General features: G+C 36.8%; 1 protein-coding gene across 1 annotated transcript in view; it reads right to left on the reverse strand.

Annotated features, from left to right (window-relative positions):
• The window catches only part of MYO3A (myosin IIIA), a 188,650-nt gene that overhangs the window by 70,574 nt on the left and 99,538 nt on the right, over positions 1 to 18,538 (reverse strand). Inside the window, exons 16-18 of the mRNA XM_012803266.1 lie at positions 16,932 to 17,058; positions 7,113 to 7,323; positions 3,783 to 3,930 (exon numbers count right to left, since the gene is read on the reverse strand). Of these exons, the coding sequence (XP_012658720.1) occupies positions 3,783 to 3,930; positions 7,113 to 7,323; positions 16,932 to 17,058 (486 nt within the window). The remainder of the gene's footprint in view (positions 1 to 3,782; positions 3,931 to 7,112; positions 7,324 to 16,931; positions 17,059 to 18,538) is intronic.

An 18,538-nucleotide genomic window follows, 5' to 3' on the forward strand; every position in this document is an offset into this window, starting at 1 on the left:
TTTTTTTTTTGAGACAGAGCCTCAAGCTGTCCCCCTGGGTAGAGTGCTATGGCATCACAGCTCACAGCAACTTCCAACTCCTGGGCTCAAGCGAGTCTCCTGCCTCTGCCTCCGAAGCAGCTGGGACTACAGGCACCCGCCACAATGCCTGGCCATTTTTTGGTTGCAGCCATCATTGTTGTTTGGCGGCCGGGGCTGGATTTGAACCAGCCACTTAGGTGTATGTGGCTGGTGCCTTAGACACTTGAGCCACAGGCACCGAACCAGTCTTAAGTTTTAAAGTGCTTATAACTTTGCTCTTTAGCTAATCAGCTTCTGTCTATAGCATGGGACATCTAATTTTCAAACTGAGATACCAATTGTCCTTTTCAATGTTATTAAAATCAATGTACATAAAATTGTTCTTCTGGTGTTGGGAGAAGAATCTTCAAGGACTATGAAACATCAGACTGCAGAAAAATTTCAGGAGCTATACATTATATACACTAGAAAAACTGCTTCTATGGACCAGCTCACTTAACATTCAAAGTATCTAGGTATTAAGAAGAAGAAAGGGCTACAAATTGGAGGTTATAGTTAAGAGATTCCAACCCATGTGAGTAATGTCCACAGAAAAGTAGGTTACGAGACAAAAGAGGCCCAGCTGACAGGGATTCCTGGATTTAGGAAGATGTTTCAAATAAATACAAATCCTTATTTGGAGGCAACCATTCCAAGAAACATAAAACTATCCATTCAGCAAGCTACAGAGTAGGTCTTTTACTAAAAATGTTTTACCCTTGTCTGTTGGTTATTTTTTTTTATAATGGAAGGCAATGGGACATTCAAAATATCTTTGTAACCAGCTTTGCTATAGTGTCCCATTGTATATTCCAACTAAGCTGAAATTAGGTTAAATAAAGAAACACACTTTCAGCAGGCTATTATTTATGTTCTAATGTTGTAGAACTGTCAATAAAGATAATGTTTCTGGTTTAGGCAAGAACGGAAGTGTTTCATCTGTAAAGGTGCTGCCCAAGGCTTGTGGCAGCAGAGATTTGGTCAGCTCATTTGTATGGTCCGTGACAGGGAGACACTGTCTTCCTGAGAGGCAATAATGGCTCTATTAAACAAAGAGCTCTCAGGTCAAATCCGTGATTATACCCAACCGAAAAAAATGTGGTCATGACTTTAATTAATGATTTGGTTTAATAGCTGCTTCTCATGGACAGGAATTAGGTAAGGGTGCTCTTTGCAATAGCTAATGCATACAGTTCGTCAGCCTTTCCTAGTTACATTTTCTGCCTTCGCAGAGAAATGACAGAGTGAAAGAAAAAGATAATACACCCACATGTTGAAATCAAGAGACCCGTTGACTAATTTTGCAATGGCTGGATAACATATTTATCAGCCTGGTCATCCTCAGCCACCAATGTCGGGTCCGTACGATTATGAAGCAGGGATTTCTGGGTAGTTCCCCTAGGAAGGGACCCAAAAGGATAAGAATGGCCTTGATTCCTCAAAGTGCTTTGTATCAGTCCTGGAGTTTGGTTAAATTTTTAGTTTTGTTGGGGGAAATTTTGAGTTGTTTTGTTTTGAAAACCTCTCAAGGATATTTCAAAGAGCCTAATAGAATACTTTTATTAATATGCCCAAGACAAAAGAATTAAGAGCATTAGGAGTGTGGGTAAAATCCAAGGCTATTAGTCAAAGCTATTTATAAACCATAACATCTGTGAAAAGCAATGATTATTGAAATATTTTTACATTGTTTTAAGGTTAGTTCCAATAAAGCCAGGTTCAACCCCAACCAAAAAGAGAGAACAGCAGAGGTCTACCAAAGCGAGTCATTAATGAAGCAGCTGGGCTAGCCATGCAATGCACTTGGTCCTGTATGGTAGGTAACTCCAATAGATCCCTATCAAAAGTCCAAACCAAAGGCATATTACTTGTTTCAGTCCCTGAATAGATTCGCAACAGTGAAGCACTAAAGCAAGATGACATTAATTGAGCTAATATTTATTGAGCACTTGCTATATGGCAGCCTCTGAAAACACAAACAGAATCAAGACACAACATGGGATCTAAAGGATTTTGCAGCCTAGTGAGAGAGCAAAAAATGTACTAATGAGTGAAGAGATTAGGAAAGACCATTCCAGAGAAGAGGGGATATCAGAGCTGGATGCTGGGGAACAAGCCAGGACAATACAATAAGTGATGAAAACTCTTATTTTCCATTTTTGGGGACAGAGTCTCACAGTGTGGCTCTGGGTAAAGTGCCATGATGTCAGGTGTCATCAAAGCTTACAGCAACCTCAAACTCTTGGGCTCAAGTAATCCTTTTGTTTCACCTTCCTGAATAGCTGGGACTATGGGCATCCACTATAATGCCTGGCTAGTTTTTCTATTTTTAGTAGAGATGGGGTCTCACTTTTGCTCAAGCTCGTCTCAAACTCCTGAGCTCAGGCAATCCACCTACCTCAGCCTTCCAGAGTGCTAGCATTACAGGTGTGAGCCTTAGCACCTGGCCTGAACACTCCTTCAAGAAGAAGGCTAAGAGGCAGAAAAGAAAGCACCATGGCTATAGGGTAGACAAAGGTCTCGTGGGGGTATTTTTCTACTTTTTTATTTTTATTTTTATTCTTTGCAGTTTTTGGTCGGGGCTGTGTTTGAACCCATCACCTCTGGCATATGGGGCCAGCGCCCTACTCCTTGAGCCATAGGCGCTGCCCTCTACTTTTTTATTTTTTTTTTTTTAAGATTTTAAAGCAATTTCTTCATATGTCTAGTTGAGGGGTACGGAAGGAAACAAGAAAGGGGAGGGAAAGAGAATAAATAGTTGATGCAAAAAGATCATGGAGTAGATGAGAAAGAGCTGGACAGACACAAATATGTATTGAATTTAAATCCTTGGTGGCCTAAGAAATATTAAGATCTATATGTTTTATTTTGTGACCAATGCTTCCAAAATGCAATTTCAAAATAAATTCTCAATAACCCTAAACATTTTGAATCAAAAGAGGTTTGTGTATTTCTAATTTATCATCAGTTCTAATCAATAAACACAAAACAATACATCATTTTGAAGGAGACAAATGACATACTGAATGACATTTTATATGACTCTTTTAGATGTCATAATTTAAATAATCTTACGGTTTTGCCAAATGCAATTCAAGGACGTTTCTGATTTTTCTCTAAGGAAGAATATTTTTGAAGCTGAATCATAAATTACACATTGTACCCTGACAAAATTACCGTTTCGTGACATTTGCATCAAATCCATTATCTCCTGTTCTGTTGCCTAGTTACTAGGATTCTGAAGTTCGAGGGGTTTTAGATGGTTACTGAAATTTCAAACAGAATTTCAGTTATGCAGTCTACAGAAAGAGAAACTTTTGTACATAACTGTTTACTTAAATTTGCAATGGAAATGTCTTTGCCTGCAAGGGCTCAGACTGGCTAAGTTTTGGAGGAGAGTGTACCAATCTTTCATGGAGAACATATGACATTATTGATCAAGTCACACTAAAGTCATACTAGTTTTATTTTTGTTTCAGTTTTACTATGGATGTGGAGAAGAGAAAATCTTTTTTTTTTTTTTGAGACAGAGTCTCACTTGGTCACCCTCCGTAGAGTGTGCCATAGCTCAGAGCAACCTCAAACTCTTGGGTTCAAGTCATCCTCTTGCCTCATTATCCTAGGTAGCTGATGTTTAAGGCTCTAAATCTCTAGATCCTGCCTCATTTATATATTTCTGCATATAACACACATGCATCTTTATAGTAAGTACTCCGGCTTACCTGTTCCCATGCAAATACGTGTTGATTAAAATAATACTGAATTTGTTCATTTGCAATGTTAATGCACAGCTGCTCAAAGGAATTTTTTTTGAAATTTTCAAAGCCAAATATATCAAGAATGCCAATGCTCAGTTCATCACCATTCCCGCTAGAAGAAGTAAAGAAGCATTATAGTGAGTTCTTTATTTCCCAAAGAGATAACGTAAAGCAAGGAATCTTTGAGTTCCCATTCATGACAGAGCTAAGAAACCGCTACCAGGACACACTTAGAGTGAAAAGCATACTTTTCTAAAAATACTTAGAGTGAAATTTTCTTAATGGAGAAAGATTTCTCTGTAGCACATAAAGATAATGGAGGCCACACTGATTTTTAATAAGTAAATGGACAATATTTTCCTTGTACTGCAGAAGCCACTCCTATGCTCTTCCACACTAAATCAAAAGAAACTTTTTTCCTTAAGCACAAAATCGTAGCCATGAATGAATCAGGGATCATAGGAACAACCTGGTTGGCACTCAGGACACAGCAAAAATATATTCAATAAAAACTGTACCAGAAAAGCGAAAGTTCTATTAAAGGGCATATTCAGTCTTTCATTGAGGAGAATAATTTTTAAAATCTTACTAAAAAGATCTTAATTATTTTAAAGAACTGTTCTTTACTTTTGGATTATGTGCTTATAATGTTTTTGATATAGACAAATGGTAACCTGGAGAAAGACAAAAACATACATGTATTTTATAATTAAATACTTTAAAATATAATTATTGCTATTTTATAGTTAAATATTTCAAATACATTTCCCCCCTTACTATCCCCTATGGTCACTTACTTCTTTTCACTTAAAGTTAGATACTTGGTCAAAAAATTTGCTCCTTCCCCAAGAGATATGCATATTGCAGAATTACTTTTTGTGAATTTAGAAGGGGAAAGTACAAAAGCTTCTCTTCTGTGTTTATCATCTAGGTTAGTCTAAGTCATGCTTAGCACCGTCTAAGGAAGTGATTCAGAAACGTCAGCCAGTGACTGCACGCTGTGAGCTGAAGGATGCTGTCTCCATTTGGAGGTGACTGAATTCAGAATGCAGTTTACAGGACACTCTAAATATGTGCTGGAATGGACAAAAGAAAAGCTAATTCAGTATTTCTAAAAGTTCCTATTTTGAATAGTGTAATTGTATGCAGTTATGTGAGGCAGATGTGAAGTTAAAAGTCAAGATTATTGGCCAGGTGTGGAGTCTCATGCCTGTAACCTAGCACTCTTAAGGCCGAGGCAGGTAGATGGCTTGAGCCCAGAAGTTCAAGGTCAGCCTGAGCAAGAGCAAGAACTCATGTCTACAAAAAAACATTAAAAAATGGGGTGTTGTGGCAGGCACCTGTAGTCCCAGCTACTAGGGAGGCTGAGGGAAGAGAATCGTTTGAGTCCAAGAGTTTGAGGATGCAGTGAGCTATGCTGACATCACTGCACTCTAGCGTTGGAAATAGAGTCAGACTCTGTCTCAAAAAATAAAACAAAATGAAATAAAAGTCAAAATTATTAGTCTTTTATAATCTCTTTGCCCCCACAGAGCCCCATAGAGAAATCTTTAGCTCACTGTGTAACAATGTATTAGCACCAGGAGGAGCCTTAGAAGTAAACTTAGGTTAGGGATTCATAAAGAGGGATGTTAATGGCTGTCAAGGTCTGGAATCACAATTCTGTGTAATATTTTGGTGGATATGTGTAAATATATCCATTTTTCTTATTTTGGAGAGAAGGACATAATTTTCTAGATAGTATCCAAATCATAAATAGACATAGCCTTTCTTAAAAGGCTCCAAGATATCTACCAGCAATTAAGACCACTGACTTGTCATTCAATACATTTATTTAATAGTTGGGGAGGAAGAGACCCAGAACAACACAGTAACATGCCTCCTGTGTGGATCTTGGTATAAATCTTTTCTTTTTCTTTTTTTTTTTTTCTGGTATAAATCTTGACAGAATTGAACCAAACTATTTCAATTGGTCTTGATTTCAATTTTTAAACTTTGTTATAAAAGTTAAAATCTAAGATTTGGATAATTTTCATTCCTATATGGAAAGGAAAGTTACCATTTTGCAGATAGGCTATTGTAAAATTTTCAGTAGGCCATCCTTCTGGGTATAATTAATTATCATGCAGATGATAATTAACAAAACAAGATCAAATCTCTAAATAGCTTGCTTACATTCAAGTGGGATATACAAATAATGAAAAATTTCTAAATATTTTTCTTTTCATGTGAATGCTTGACATCAGAGAGATGGCCACTCATGAACATAAAAATCCATTTTGACCATTAAGTTATAATGTGAAAATTGGACTGTGATTTACAGACACAGCAAGATACCTCTGAGTACTGGCAGGGTACAGTCCAGAAGGGAGGTATAGAGAAGCAATTTTGAGGGATACTGAGTTAAGATCATGGAGGAATAATGAATAATCTCTTAGGCTTACTGGATAATATTATGGCATAGTATGCATTTTGTGAAACAATGGTTGCTTGTGTACTTCAAACATGTATAAAATGGTCTTTTGTACTTAGTAAGTTGTTGTGAATGAAGTGATCTTAATTAAGGTAGGCATCCATCTGGCTTGTCCACATGTAAAATTTCTAACGATTATATAATTCATGGCAGAATAAAGCTTTAGGTGTAAGTATAAGGACTTGTATCTATGTACAATCCTTGGCATCTAGCGAGCACTCAGTCAAAGCTGGCTATGGTTTGTTTCCTTTGTTTCTAAGATGAGGTACCAGGAAAGCTGTAGAATTATGGCTTTAAAGAATTGATTCTCACATCCAGGTTCTACCATTTACTAGCCTCTACCATTACGTAGTGCATTTCTGAGCCCAGTTTCATCAGAGGTCATGACCTCTAGGGCTATAGTGACAGCTAAAATATGAAAAGAAAGATTTCATTTACCTTAAAGATTTAATTTAAACCCTCAGAGTAAAACCCTAAAAACTGATGAATTAATGTTTTATACCAGTATAAAATGGTATTTACTTATGCTAATTGAAAGAACATAGTAACTGAAAGTGAGGTGTGATATTTCAAAATTCTCTTTCTATTGTGTGTATTCGTGTTGCTATAGTTTTAATGCTGAAGCAATTTGTAAAGTTTATAGTTATGTGGCATAACAAGGTGGTGCTATTGGGAAATGGAGCATATCTACTGAACTATAACTGCGATAATTAAACTATACCAAATGCAAATATATTCAAAGGGACTTACACAGATCAATCAATGAGAAAATAGATTTACATCTTTGATACTTGGGGAGAAAATTCGTATAAAACCTTTACCTTGGTGATGAATCATACTTCAACAAACTGTTAATGCGATTGACTATCCAGCTAAAAAGACGTCCATATAATGTCTTGGCCATGGCATCTCTGACATCAGTGGCTTTTTCAACAGTGTTGGGTCGTATAATTGTTTCTCCTCTCGTGACCACACAGTGGGAGGTGAGAGCCTCTTGGAGCTCATCTGCCTGAATGCAAAGCAAAGAAGCAGCTGAAAAGTAAATAGGTGCACGATTAGAAGGAATTATTCAATGCAATCACTCCCAGAAAACAAAAATGTCTTAACTTACCTTCTTCAATTGGTAAGAAATAAACATGCGATGATTTTGTAATGTAAACATAAGTAATGATTCAGTATAAGTCCTATGTATCTTCTGGATCATTTTTTCTCTACTTGTCTCCAGTGGTCAGACTTAAACCGCTGCTTAGTATAATACAGGGTATCCATAAAGTTCATTTTATTTAAAACCATTGTCTATTTTAAGTTGCATATAAACTTTATGGATATCCTGTATATCATAGTGCAAACCAAATTGGCTGAAAGAGTGAAATAGGTGCACATGTGAGTTGTTGTTTATGTGATGACAAACATAAATTTCACTGAATTATGGTAAATACACTAGAACCTCCTTAGTTGACCACCTCCCTACATTGACTGCCTCTTTAAGATGATCAAAATTCCATAGACTGGACATGCATCACATGTACATATCAGTACAGTAGGCCTCGTTCCTTATGTTGACTACCTCCAAAGGATTAGTTTGCTCCAGTCCTTTGGGTGGTCAACTTCCAGAGGTTCTACTATAATTTGAAAACATAATGAATACATTTGGTTTGATTTGGATACTATCATTATTTAGAGTTTTCAAACTGTAAAAATTAATCAGATGGTTACTTAGACTACAACTTAAACAACTGTTATGTGATGTACTTTCCAAAAAACAGCATAAACCTACCTTAACTTTCATGTACCCCTATATTCCTAGTTTCATATTTCAATTAATGAATTTTGTTAAAACTTGATTCTGGAACAAACATTTACTTAGCATTTAATATTAATTACATTTCATGGGGAATTGAAAATTAATAACACTCAATGAACAATATTCATTTTTAAAATGTAATAAACATCTTTAACCAAAAGTATTTCATGACAGATAGGCTAACTTTTTCAAATTGATTGTTCTCCTTTTAAAATATTTTGACCATGGGGAGAAGGAGCAAGATGGTGGCCGAGTAATAGCCTCTTTGTAAATGGGCACTGTGAGATTGGGGAGAGAAGGCTCCAGGCTTGGGGGTTCCACCCAGAAACATCCCTTTGGGGATGCAGGGAGACAGTGAGAGACTTCTGGACCCCAGGAGGAGGACAAAAAGCAGAGGAGAAGTGGCAAGTGGTTACGAGGCTGCCACAGCTATAAAAGCAGCGAGATTACAGACAGGGAAGGCCTTCCCTATGGCTTGTTTTGTTTTTTTTTTGGACTTGGGCACCTGGTTGAACTACTTTTGGAGAACTTGGGCACCAGAGTGCAGGTTACTTTAAGCATTGTCCAGTGTTTGGGACTGAGCCAATGAGCCGGAATGGAGCTAACATTGTTCAGCTGTGGACTGTAGGCATAGCCACTGTGGGAGAACTGCCCCTGCAGGCTCCACCCTCAGGGTCACAGAGTGAGGCTGGAGACCTTGGGCAAGTGATCTAGTGACTGTCAATAGTACCAAAGGCTGGGACCAAGACAGCAGTGAAGAGCAGAGCTTTCAGTGTTTGGCAAAAGGAGGACTGCCTTGCAGCTACGGCCCTCAGAGGCATAGAGTGAGGCCTGTTTTACCACACTGGATAAGCAGGAGAAATCCAGCTACAAGTGCTTTCTTGGGAAAGCCTCTGCTTAGCCAAGGTTAACAGTTTAAAGTGTCTTTTAAGTGGACTGAGGGGACATTCAGGCTCTCAACCCTGTGGGATTTGAGGGCAGAGAAATCAGCAGAGGCCTCCAGTTTCCATCTCATACAGCTGTATCAGAAGCGTGATTAGCATCTCATATGCTGGAAGATCACCTGTTGCCCAAACTATACTCAGCAAGATATTTATACTGCTTTGTTTATGATTTTTTTTTTTTAAATTTCAACATTTCCCCCCTGGATTTTTCTTTTTCTCTATTTGTTTATTTTTTCACTTTTCTAGTTTAAATCTAATTTACCATTGTTGCCTTCTTTAATAACAAGAATTTCATTTTTTGCTACTGTTTCTGCTCCTGTCATTTGGGTTTTCCCCCAATTTTATCCTGTAAGGTTTTCTGTTTGTTATGATTTGATTTATAGTATTTTTGTCTTTTCTCTCTATTTGGTGGAGGTGGGGTACCATGTCTACTCAGGCTGGCAAAGAGTTGCTGACCTCAAGGGAACAACCCAACTCAGCAACCCAGAGGTTGGGGGTTTTTAAGGTGTGGGTCAAAGTACTCCACTGTACCCCTTTATTACTCCTCCTTCTTTCTTTACCTCACTTCTTTTTGTCAATATTCCCTTTTACTCACCCCCCTCCTTTCTCTTTTTTATTTTTTTCTTCCCTTCTTGCTCTTCTATCTTCTCATCCTTTTAGTCCTATACCAAAAGGACTCATTGAAACCTTAGGCCAGAGGCACAATAACTTAAAGAGCAAGAGGAAGTGAAAGGAAAATTAAGGCAAGGAAACAGATAAAAGAAAACACTCATGAGGAAGAATCAGTAGAAAAATCCTGGCAACATGACAAACTAGTCCAGAAAAATCCCCCAAGGGACTGTGAGGTAGGTACTGCAGAGGATTCCAGCTATAAAGAAATGTTAGAAATGATAGTAGGGGAATTTAAAATGCAGATGATGAAAACAATGAAGGAAATTGCTGAGAAAGTGGAAAATAGTCAAAAAACTATGAAGGAAATTGCTGACAAAGTAGAAAATAACCAAAATGAAATCCAGAAACAGAATCAAATAAAAGATGAACAATATGAAGAATATAGAAAGAATATAGCAGAGCTGAAGGAATTGAAGCAATCAGAGAACTTAAAGATGCAATAGAAAGTATCAACAACAGATTAGACCATGCAGAAGAAAGAATCTCAGAGGTAGAAGACAAAGCTCTTGAGATATCTCAGAGAGTTCAAGCAGCAGAAAAAATAAGAGAGAAAGCAGAACATTCACTGACAGAATTATGGGACTTAATGAAGTGTTCAAACATACAAGTTATAGATATCCCAGAAGAGGAAGAAGAATGCTCCAGGGGAATGCAAACCATACTAGAAAATATTATAAATGAAAATTTCCCAAATATCACCAAAGATTCTGACACACTCCTTTCAGGGGGATATTGGACCCCGGGTTGCCTCAACTCAAATAGAGTTTCTCCAAGGCACATTGTGATGAACCTGTACAAAGTCAAGACAAAAGATTCTGCAAGCTGCCAGGAGTAAGCACTGATTGACCTACAGGGGCAAATCCATCTGGGTGACCGCAGACTTCTAAGCCAGAAGACAATGGTCATCTACCTTTAATCTACTTAAACAAGACAATTTCCAGCCCAGAATTCTATATCCTGCTAAGCTATGCTTTAAAATTGACAGAGAAATCAAATCTTTTACTGACATGCAAACATTGAGGAAATTTGCCACAAGACCAGCTCTACAGGAAATACTTCAACCTGTACTACACACTGACCATCACAATGGGCCACCAGCAAAGTAAGCACCCAGAAATTAAAGGACAGAACCATCTGATAAAACCCAGCATCCTTTTCTAATTGGAACACTGAAGAGTATAGGCATAGGTGGCACATTTCTTAATCTGATCGAAGCCATCTATGACAAACCCACAGCTAATATCACTCTGAATGAAGTAAAACTGAAAGCTCTTCCACGTAGAACTGGAACTAGATAAGGTTGTCCTCTATTGCCACTACTATTCAATATAGTGTTAGAAGTTCTAGCCAATACAGTCAGGCAAGAGAAGGAAATAAAGGGCATCCAAATGGGAGCAGAGGTCGTCAAACTCTCCCTCTTTACCTACGATATGATCTTATACTTAGAGAACCCCAAAGACTCAACCACAAGACTCCTGGAAGTCATCAAAAAATATATTAATGCCTCAGGATATAAAATCAATATCTACAAGACAGTAGCCTTTGTATACGCCAATAACAGCCAAGATGAGAGGCTAAATTAGGACACAGCTCCCTTCACCATAGTTTCAAAGAAAATGAAATACCTAGGAATATACTTAACAAAAGAGGTGAAGGACCTTTATAAGGAAACTTATGAAACCCTAAGAAAGGAAAGAGCAGAGGATATTAACAAATGCAAGAACATACCATGCCAACCCATTGGCTGGGAAGAATCAACACTGTTAAAATGTCTATACGTCCCAAAGCAATCTACAGATTCAATGCCATCCCTATTAAAATACCAATAATGTACTTTCATGACTTGGAAAAAATAATTCTTCGTTTTGTATGGAACCAGAAAAAGCCTATATAGCTAAGGCAGTTCTTAGTAATAAAAACAAAGCTGGGGGCATCAGCCTACTGGACTTTCGGCTGTACTATAAAGCCACAGTGGTCAAAACAGTATGATATTGGCACAAAAATAGAGATATAGACATTTGGAATTGAATAGAAAGCCAGGAAATAAAACTAATATCTTACAGCCACCTAATCTTCAATCAACCAACAAGAACATACACTGGGGGAAAGAATCCCTATTCAATAAATGGTGCTGGGTGAACTGGATATTCACATGTAAAAGACTGAAACTGGACCCACACCTTTCTCCACTCACAAGAATTGATTCAAGATGGATAAAAGGCCTAACTAAATTTAAGGCATAAAATGATAGAAATCCTTGAAGAAAACATAAGAAAAACACTTGAAAATATTGGCCTGGGGAAAGACTTTATGAAGAAGACTTCCGTGGCAATTGCAACAACAACAAAAATAAACAAATGGGAGTTAATTAAACTGAAAAGCTTCTGTACAGCTAATTAAACTGAAAAGCTTCTGTACAATACCCAAAGCAAATAGACAACCTACACAATGGGAAAGGATATTTGCATATTTTCAATCAGACAAAAGCTTGATAACTAGGATCTATAGAGAACTCAAATTAATCCACATGAAAAAAGCCAACAATCACATATATCAATGGGCAAGAGAGATGAATAGAACCTTCTCTGAAGACAGATGAATGGCTAACAAACATGAAAAAATGCTCATCAACCCTAATTATTAGAGAAATGCAAATCAAACCACCCTGAGATATCTTCTAATCCCAGTGAGAATGGCCCACATCACAAAATCTCAAAACTGCAGATGCTGGCATGGATGTGGAGAGAAAGGAACATTTTTACTCTGCTGGTAGGACTGCAGGCTAATAAAACTGTTTGGAAGGAAGTATGGAGAACCCTGAAAGAACTCAAGCTAGATCTGCCATTTGATCCTGCAATCCCATTACTGGGCATCTACCCAGAAGGAAAAAAATCTTTATACCATAAGGACACTTGCACTAGATTGTTTATTGCAGCTCAATTTACAATTGCCAAAATATGGAAACTGCTGAAATGCCCACCAACCCAGGAATGGATTAACAAGCTATGGTATATGTATACCATGGAATACTGCTCAGCCATTAAAAAGGTGGAGACTTTACATCCTTTGTATTAACCTGAATGGAAGTGGAACACATTATTCTTAGCAAAGCATCATAAGAATGGAGAAGCATGAATCCTATGTACTCAATTTTGATATAAGGACAATTAATGACCGAGTATGTGGTGGTGGGTGGGGGAAGTGGATTGGAGAGAAAGAGAGAGAAGGGGGTGTGGGGGAAAGGAAGAACAGAGAGAGGGAAGGAGGGAGGGGGTAAGGTCTCGGGGTGTGACACACCTCTTGGGGGCAAGACACAATTATAAGAGGGACTTTACCTAACAAATGCAATCAGTATAACCTGGTTTCCTGTACTCTCAATGAATCTCCAATCAAAAAAAAAGAAAATGTGATTCTATGGAAGAGTTTGAGGAGATGGAAGCCTGGTATCTCTCAGAGTAAAAGTGATTTGGGGATATAAAGAATTTCTTCAGTTGAATTACATAGAAGTGTGTCATTTACCTGTTTTCCTAAACTATGAAACATGAATATGTGGGCAAAGAAATAGTTTCTCTTGGTAAATAAACAATTAAAAACTAAAAAATAAAATATTTTGACCATTTTGAATTTATTTTTATCATTGGTAAAACAAGATATTTCTAGTTCTTAAACAAAATATTTCTTAAATAAGTTTTTTTTCACATTGTAAAAGTAACATTGGCTCATTGCAGAAATTTTACCTTTAAATTTAATATTCTGCTTTTCTTTCATTCTAGGCATGTTTATTGCCATTATTCTGCACAAACATTTTAATATCTTAAGTATTTCCTATTTTGTTCAATATTATTTTAAATATGTTCTGAATTTGCTGCATAATATTCTGGCATATGTCGTAATATCTCAATAATTTCAAATTATTCAATGTTTAAGTTGCCATATGCTCATAATTTAAAAAAAATGCTAGGATAAATATTTTAGGCATAAATCTGTGTTTATAATTTATATTAGTTTCTTAGCATAGCTTGCCTAAATTCATTGACCAGCTCAAAGTATATAAGGATGTTTAAGTTTTTTGATATATACTACTGAACTGGTCTTCAAAAACTTTGAACCAATTAAACTCCTATCAGCCAAATGAATGACTACATTCCAAAACAATTTCATAGGCACCAAGGATTATCATTTTTAAAATTGGCCAATTTGATAGAAAAAGCTTTATTTTTGTTTTTAATTGATTCCTATAAAGCTGAACAATTTTTTCTTTCATATTTTTGGTGTGTTGTGGGCTTTTATTTTGTAAACTAATTTTTTTTCACTGATATGTTCATCTTTTCCTAAGCAATTTATGTGAGCTCTTTATAGCTTAAAGAGGGTAATCCTTTGATATGTATGTTGCAAATGTTTTCCCTCAGATTTCATTTGCATTGAAATTTCACTTGTTTTCCTTGGTATGAAAGAGTTTTAATTTTAAATTGTTATAGTCAAATATCCATTGTTTAAGAAAATGATTGCTGCTTTTGGTTTTCTACACATAAACTCCCTCAAGTCCTTTCTCGACTCAGGATTATCAATGTATTTCTATTTAGTACTTTTATAATGTTTGCATTGAATTTATATATGTTTAGAATTCATTTTAGTTTATGGTAGATGGGAATTCAAATCTTCCTGCCTCCAAATGGTTAGCCACTTGGTTGTCCCAACAATGCTATTCCCTAGAGATTTGCAATGCTGATTTTAGTAATTTTTCTTGGATCTGTTTCTGAACATGTCTCCCATTGATCTGTATATCTATTTCTATTCCATATTGTTTATTCACTTGATATATATTTATCAAGTGTCTGCTACATGCCAGGTATTTTACCTGGGAATATATTGCTAAGTATAATTCTTTGTAAAATAAAGGTCTCTCTCTCTCTCTCTCATTTTTTTTTGAAACAGTCTCACTCTCACAACAACCTCAAACTCTTGGGCTCAAGCAATTCTCTTGCCTCAGCCTCCTGAGTAGCTGGGACTACAGGAGCCCACCACAAAGCCAGGCTAGAACTCTCACAACAACCTCAAACTCTTGGACTAGTTCTTCTATTTTTAGTAGACCCTTCCTGCTCAGGCTGATCTGGAACTCCTGAGTTCAAACAATGCACCTACCTCGGCCTCACAGAGTGCTAGGATTATAAGCATGAGCCACCTCACCTGGCCCTAAAGCTTTTTTCTTGATGGCTTTTAGCCAGAAGGATAAAAAAAACTAATCAAGAAATTTAAGTGGAAAGAGAGAGGGAGAAAGAGGAGTGGAAAGAGAGAGAAGGAGAAAACAAGAAGGGAGGTTGAGATGAAGAGGAAGAGGGAGGGGAGATGAGAGGAAGATCGAGAAAGCCCATTGATACATGTGTAATGAATGCCCTTCCTTCCTTCCTTCCTTCATTCGTTCCTTCGTTCCTTCTTTTCCATCCTTTCTTCTTTCTCTTCTTCTTTTCTTCTTTACTTTCTTCCTTCCTTTTATTTTTTGAGACAGGGTTCTGCTCTGTCACCTGGCTAGAGTTCAATGCCATCATTGCAACTTCAAACTACTGAACTCAAGTGATCCTCCTGACTCAGTCTTCTGAGTAGCTGGGACTCACACTACCAAACCCAGCTACATTTTTTTCTATTTTTTAAAAATATAGACAGGGTCTTGCTCTTGTTTAGTCTGGTCTCAAACTCCTGACCTCAGTTGATCCTCCCACTTTGGCCTCCCAGAGTGCTGGTATTGCAGGTATTGTAGTTTGTGAATAATTGTGGCGAATGACCTGGGAAAGATCAATTCTTGGTGTGGAATGAACAATTGGGAGGTCACTTAGTTCATGTTAAGAGGTGATGCTGTCTTTGATGAGAGTAGTGATGATGGTAATAAAGAGAAGTTGTCAGATTTTAGAGGAATTTATGGGATAAAATGAATATAACTGGAATATAACTTGAAAACCATGCACTTGAAAACCATCTGGAAGTGCAGCCTTGGTTTGGAGATAATTCCTTAAAAATTTAATTATAAATCATTTTTACAAAAATTAATAAAATTACTACTTTCCATGTGTGGCTATTCCAGAAAACACATTAATTAATGTTACTGTATTCATGTTAATATTTGCCTTTTACAACCTATATAACTACCTCTTGTTATGCAGAAATAGATTATCAATCATCAAAATTAGTTTTTAGAAGGCTTGTTTCTAAATATACTTTTATCTGTAACCTATCTCCAATTGCAATTCATTCTTTTGGCTGTTGCTAACTCTTCTAATTATTATCAGATGGTAAGATTTGAATCTTTATCAATGGAATTGTCTGATTATTCCTTCCACTTTGAATAACCTACTATCTTGAATGTCAATTAATTTGTTTTTACATATGGAAAGTCAGACCAGGTTTCCTCAAGGTTTCTAAGTCACCATGCTGGTTCTAGGGACCCAGTGGGCTAGAGATAGGGATCTTGGAGTTTGACATTTGGCCCTTTGATATTACCCTAAAACATCTCATTCTGTTCCTGAGTAGGTATATATCAGGAAAAAATATATAAATAAAATTTTGTATTATAATTCTCTAGATTATGAATGAAACTTGCAATAAATCAGGAATAATGGGCACATATGCCAATGCTGAAAAAACGAATAGGATATATTCTAAATAGTGAAAAGCTATGCCATGGAAGACATCAGTGGGAAGTCATAAGTTACTGAAATAATTCATCAAACTCTTCAATTATGAGAAAACTCAATTTGAAGAAAATGCCATGATGTACTTTCTCTAATGTAGAAAATGACTACAAAATGAATCACCCAGGAAGAACGGATATAAAAAAAATCCATCCATATGAAAATATGCAAGTCTTTATTACTTTAAAAATGACATAGATGCTACTAAATCTACAGGATAACAATTTATTTTTATTTTCAGATCAGTTTACTAAATTTTAAGTACATTACTTACATTGACTATAAATAGCTCCTGAAATAGTCAAAACAGCCTAATCTTTAGAAATGTTTCCTATAGTAATCAGTTAATGTGTAGGCATGAAGACCTGTTTTAAACAGTGAACTTTAAAAATTTCATTTTACACAAATTGAAACTGAGTATTCTTTTAAGGATTTCACGTAAGTACAATTATGTGAAATTATCCTTATGTGACACTTATGGTATGTCATAAGACTTTGAAAGAGTTCCACTTTGAATGGAAGATAATAAAAACTCACAGTTCTCCAGAGCTGTGTGATTGGAAATGTGGCTTTTGTCAATCTGGTGTTCACTTGCCACGGAAGAAAATTCAATATTTCCAACATTCAAGATTGCAGCAAGTATACTGTATATACTTCCAAGTTGCTGAAACACATCATAGAAACATTAGCATCATTCTCCCCTTGAGTATTGCAAGGCAGTGACTATGGCTATGACAGACTAAGGAAGAAAGCTTAAGCTCCAGCACAAGAAGGTCATCCCACAGCTACCATGTCAGACTAAGATCCAAATAGGCTCAACCTCACTCATTATCTCAACTTCAGAGGTGCAAATATTAATTAAAAAGCAGAAATAAGGAGCTCTCCCTTGAGGAAGCAGAAATGCCTCATTGATTAGGCCATAGGTACATCTATCCATGTGTCTGTCTATGTGAAATTTAACTTCAGAACTTAGTGTGGTTGTTACCATATGTACATTTCCCTTGAGATCACATTAAAAGGGAGGCTGTACTCATATGTGTGCATAAATGAGAGTTAAGATATCCAAACAATTTATCCATTCACCTACCGAAAGACATCTTGGTTGCTTCCAATTTTTGGCAACTACAAATAAAGCTACTATAAAAATCCATAAGCAGGTTTTTTTGAGGACACAAGTTTTCTATTTGGGTAGATAACAAGGCATGTGATAGCTGAACTGTATCCTAAGAGTGTGTTTAGTTTTGTAGGAAAACTGCCATACTGTCTTCCAAAGTGGCTGTATCAATCATTTGCACTCCTACCAGCAATGAATGAGAGTTCCCGCGACTTCACATCCTTACCAGCTCTCGATGATGTCAGTGTCTTGGGTTTTGGCCATTCTAGTAGGTGTGTAATAATATCTCTTCGTTGTTATAGTTTTTTATGTAAAAAATAACATCTCTATTGCAGGACTTGGAAGACCCTGAGAATGTGGATTCTGTGGCTTATTGGTTTCATAGGACCCATTTAGTATTGAGCCCACTGCCTTCCACTTAGCAGGCAGTGAACACAGATTTGGGTAATGAATGTAAGTGTGCTTTAGAGGGACAAGCAAAACAGTTTAACATAGCATTCTGTGACTCTTTATAAATTATAGGATGTATCTGATTTGTAAAACAGTATTCCAAGAGTTTTTTTTACAAGTGATTTTGTTTGGGATGCAGAACAAATTCCTATAATACAAAGCACCTCACTTCTTGATACTTTGTCTGCAATCAGTGTGTAACTTACTCAAAAACTAAAATTTAATATCCCCCTCCCTGAGCTTTCCAAATTCATAATCTAATGGAAGTATTGCACTTATATATAAAACAGGTAGAAAATAACACTAAAGGCTTGGTGCCTATAGGTCAGCAGCTAGGACTCCAGCCACATACACCAGGGCTGGCGGGTTTGAACCCAGCCCAGGCCTGCCAAACAACAATGACAACTACAACAACAATATTAAAAATAGTCAGGTATTTTGGTGGGTACCTGTAGTCCCAGATACTTGAGAGGCTGAGAGAACAAAATCACTTAAGCCCAAGAATTTGAGATTGCTGTGAGCTGTGACGCCATGGCACTCTACCAAAGGTGACATAATGAGACATTGTCTCCAAAAAAAA

The sequence above is a fragment of the Otolemur garnettii genome, unplaced genomic scaffold (assembly GCF_000181295.1).
Source record: "Otolemur garnettii isolate 467f Iridium unplaced genomic scaffold, OtoGar3 scaffold00019, whole genome shotgun sequence".
Classification (NCBI taxonomy): Eukaryota; Metazoa; Chordata; class Mammalia; order Primates; family Galagidae; genus Otolemur; species Otolemur garnettii.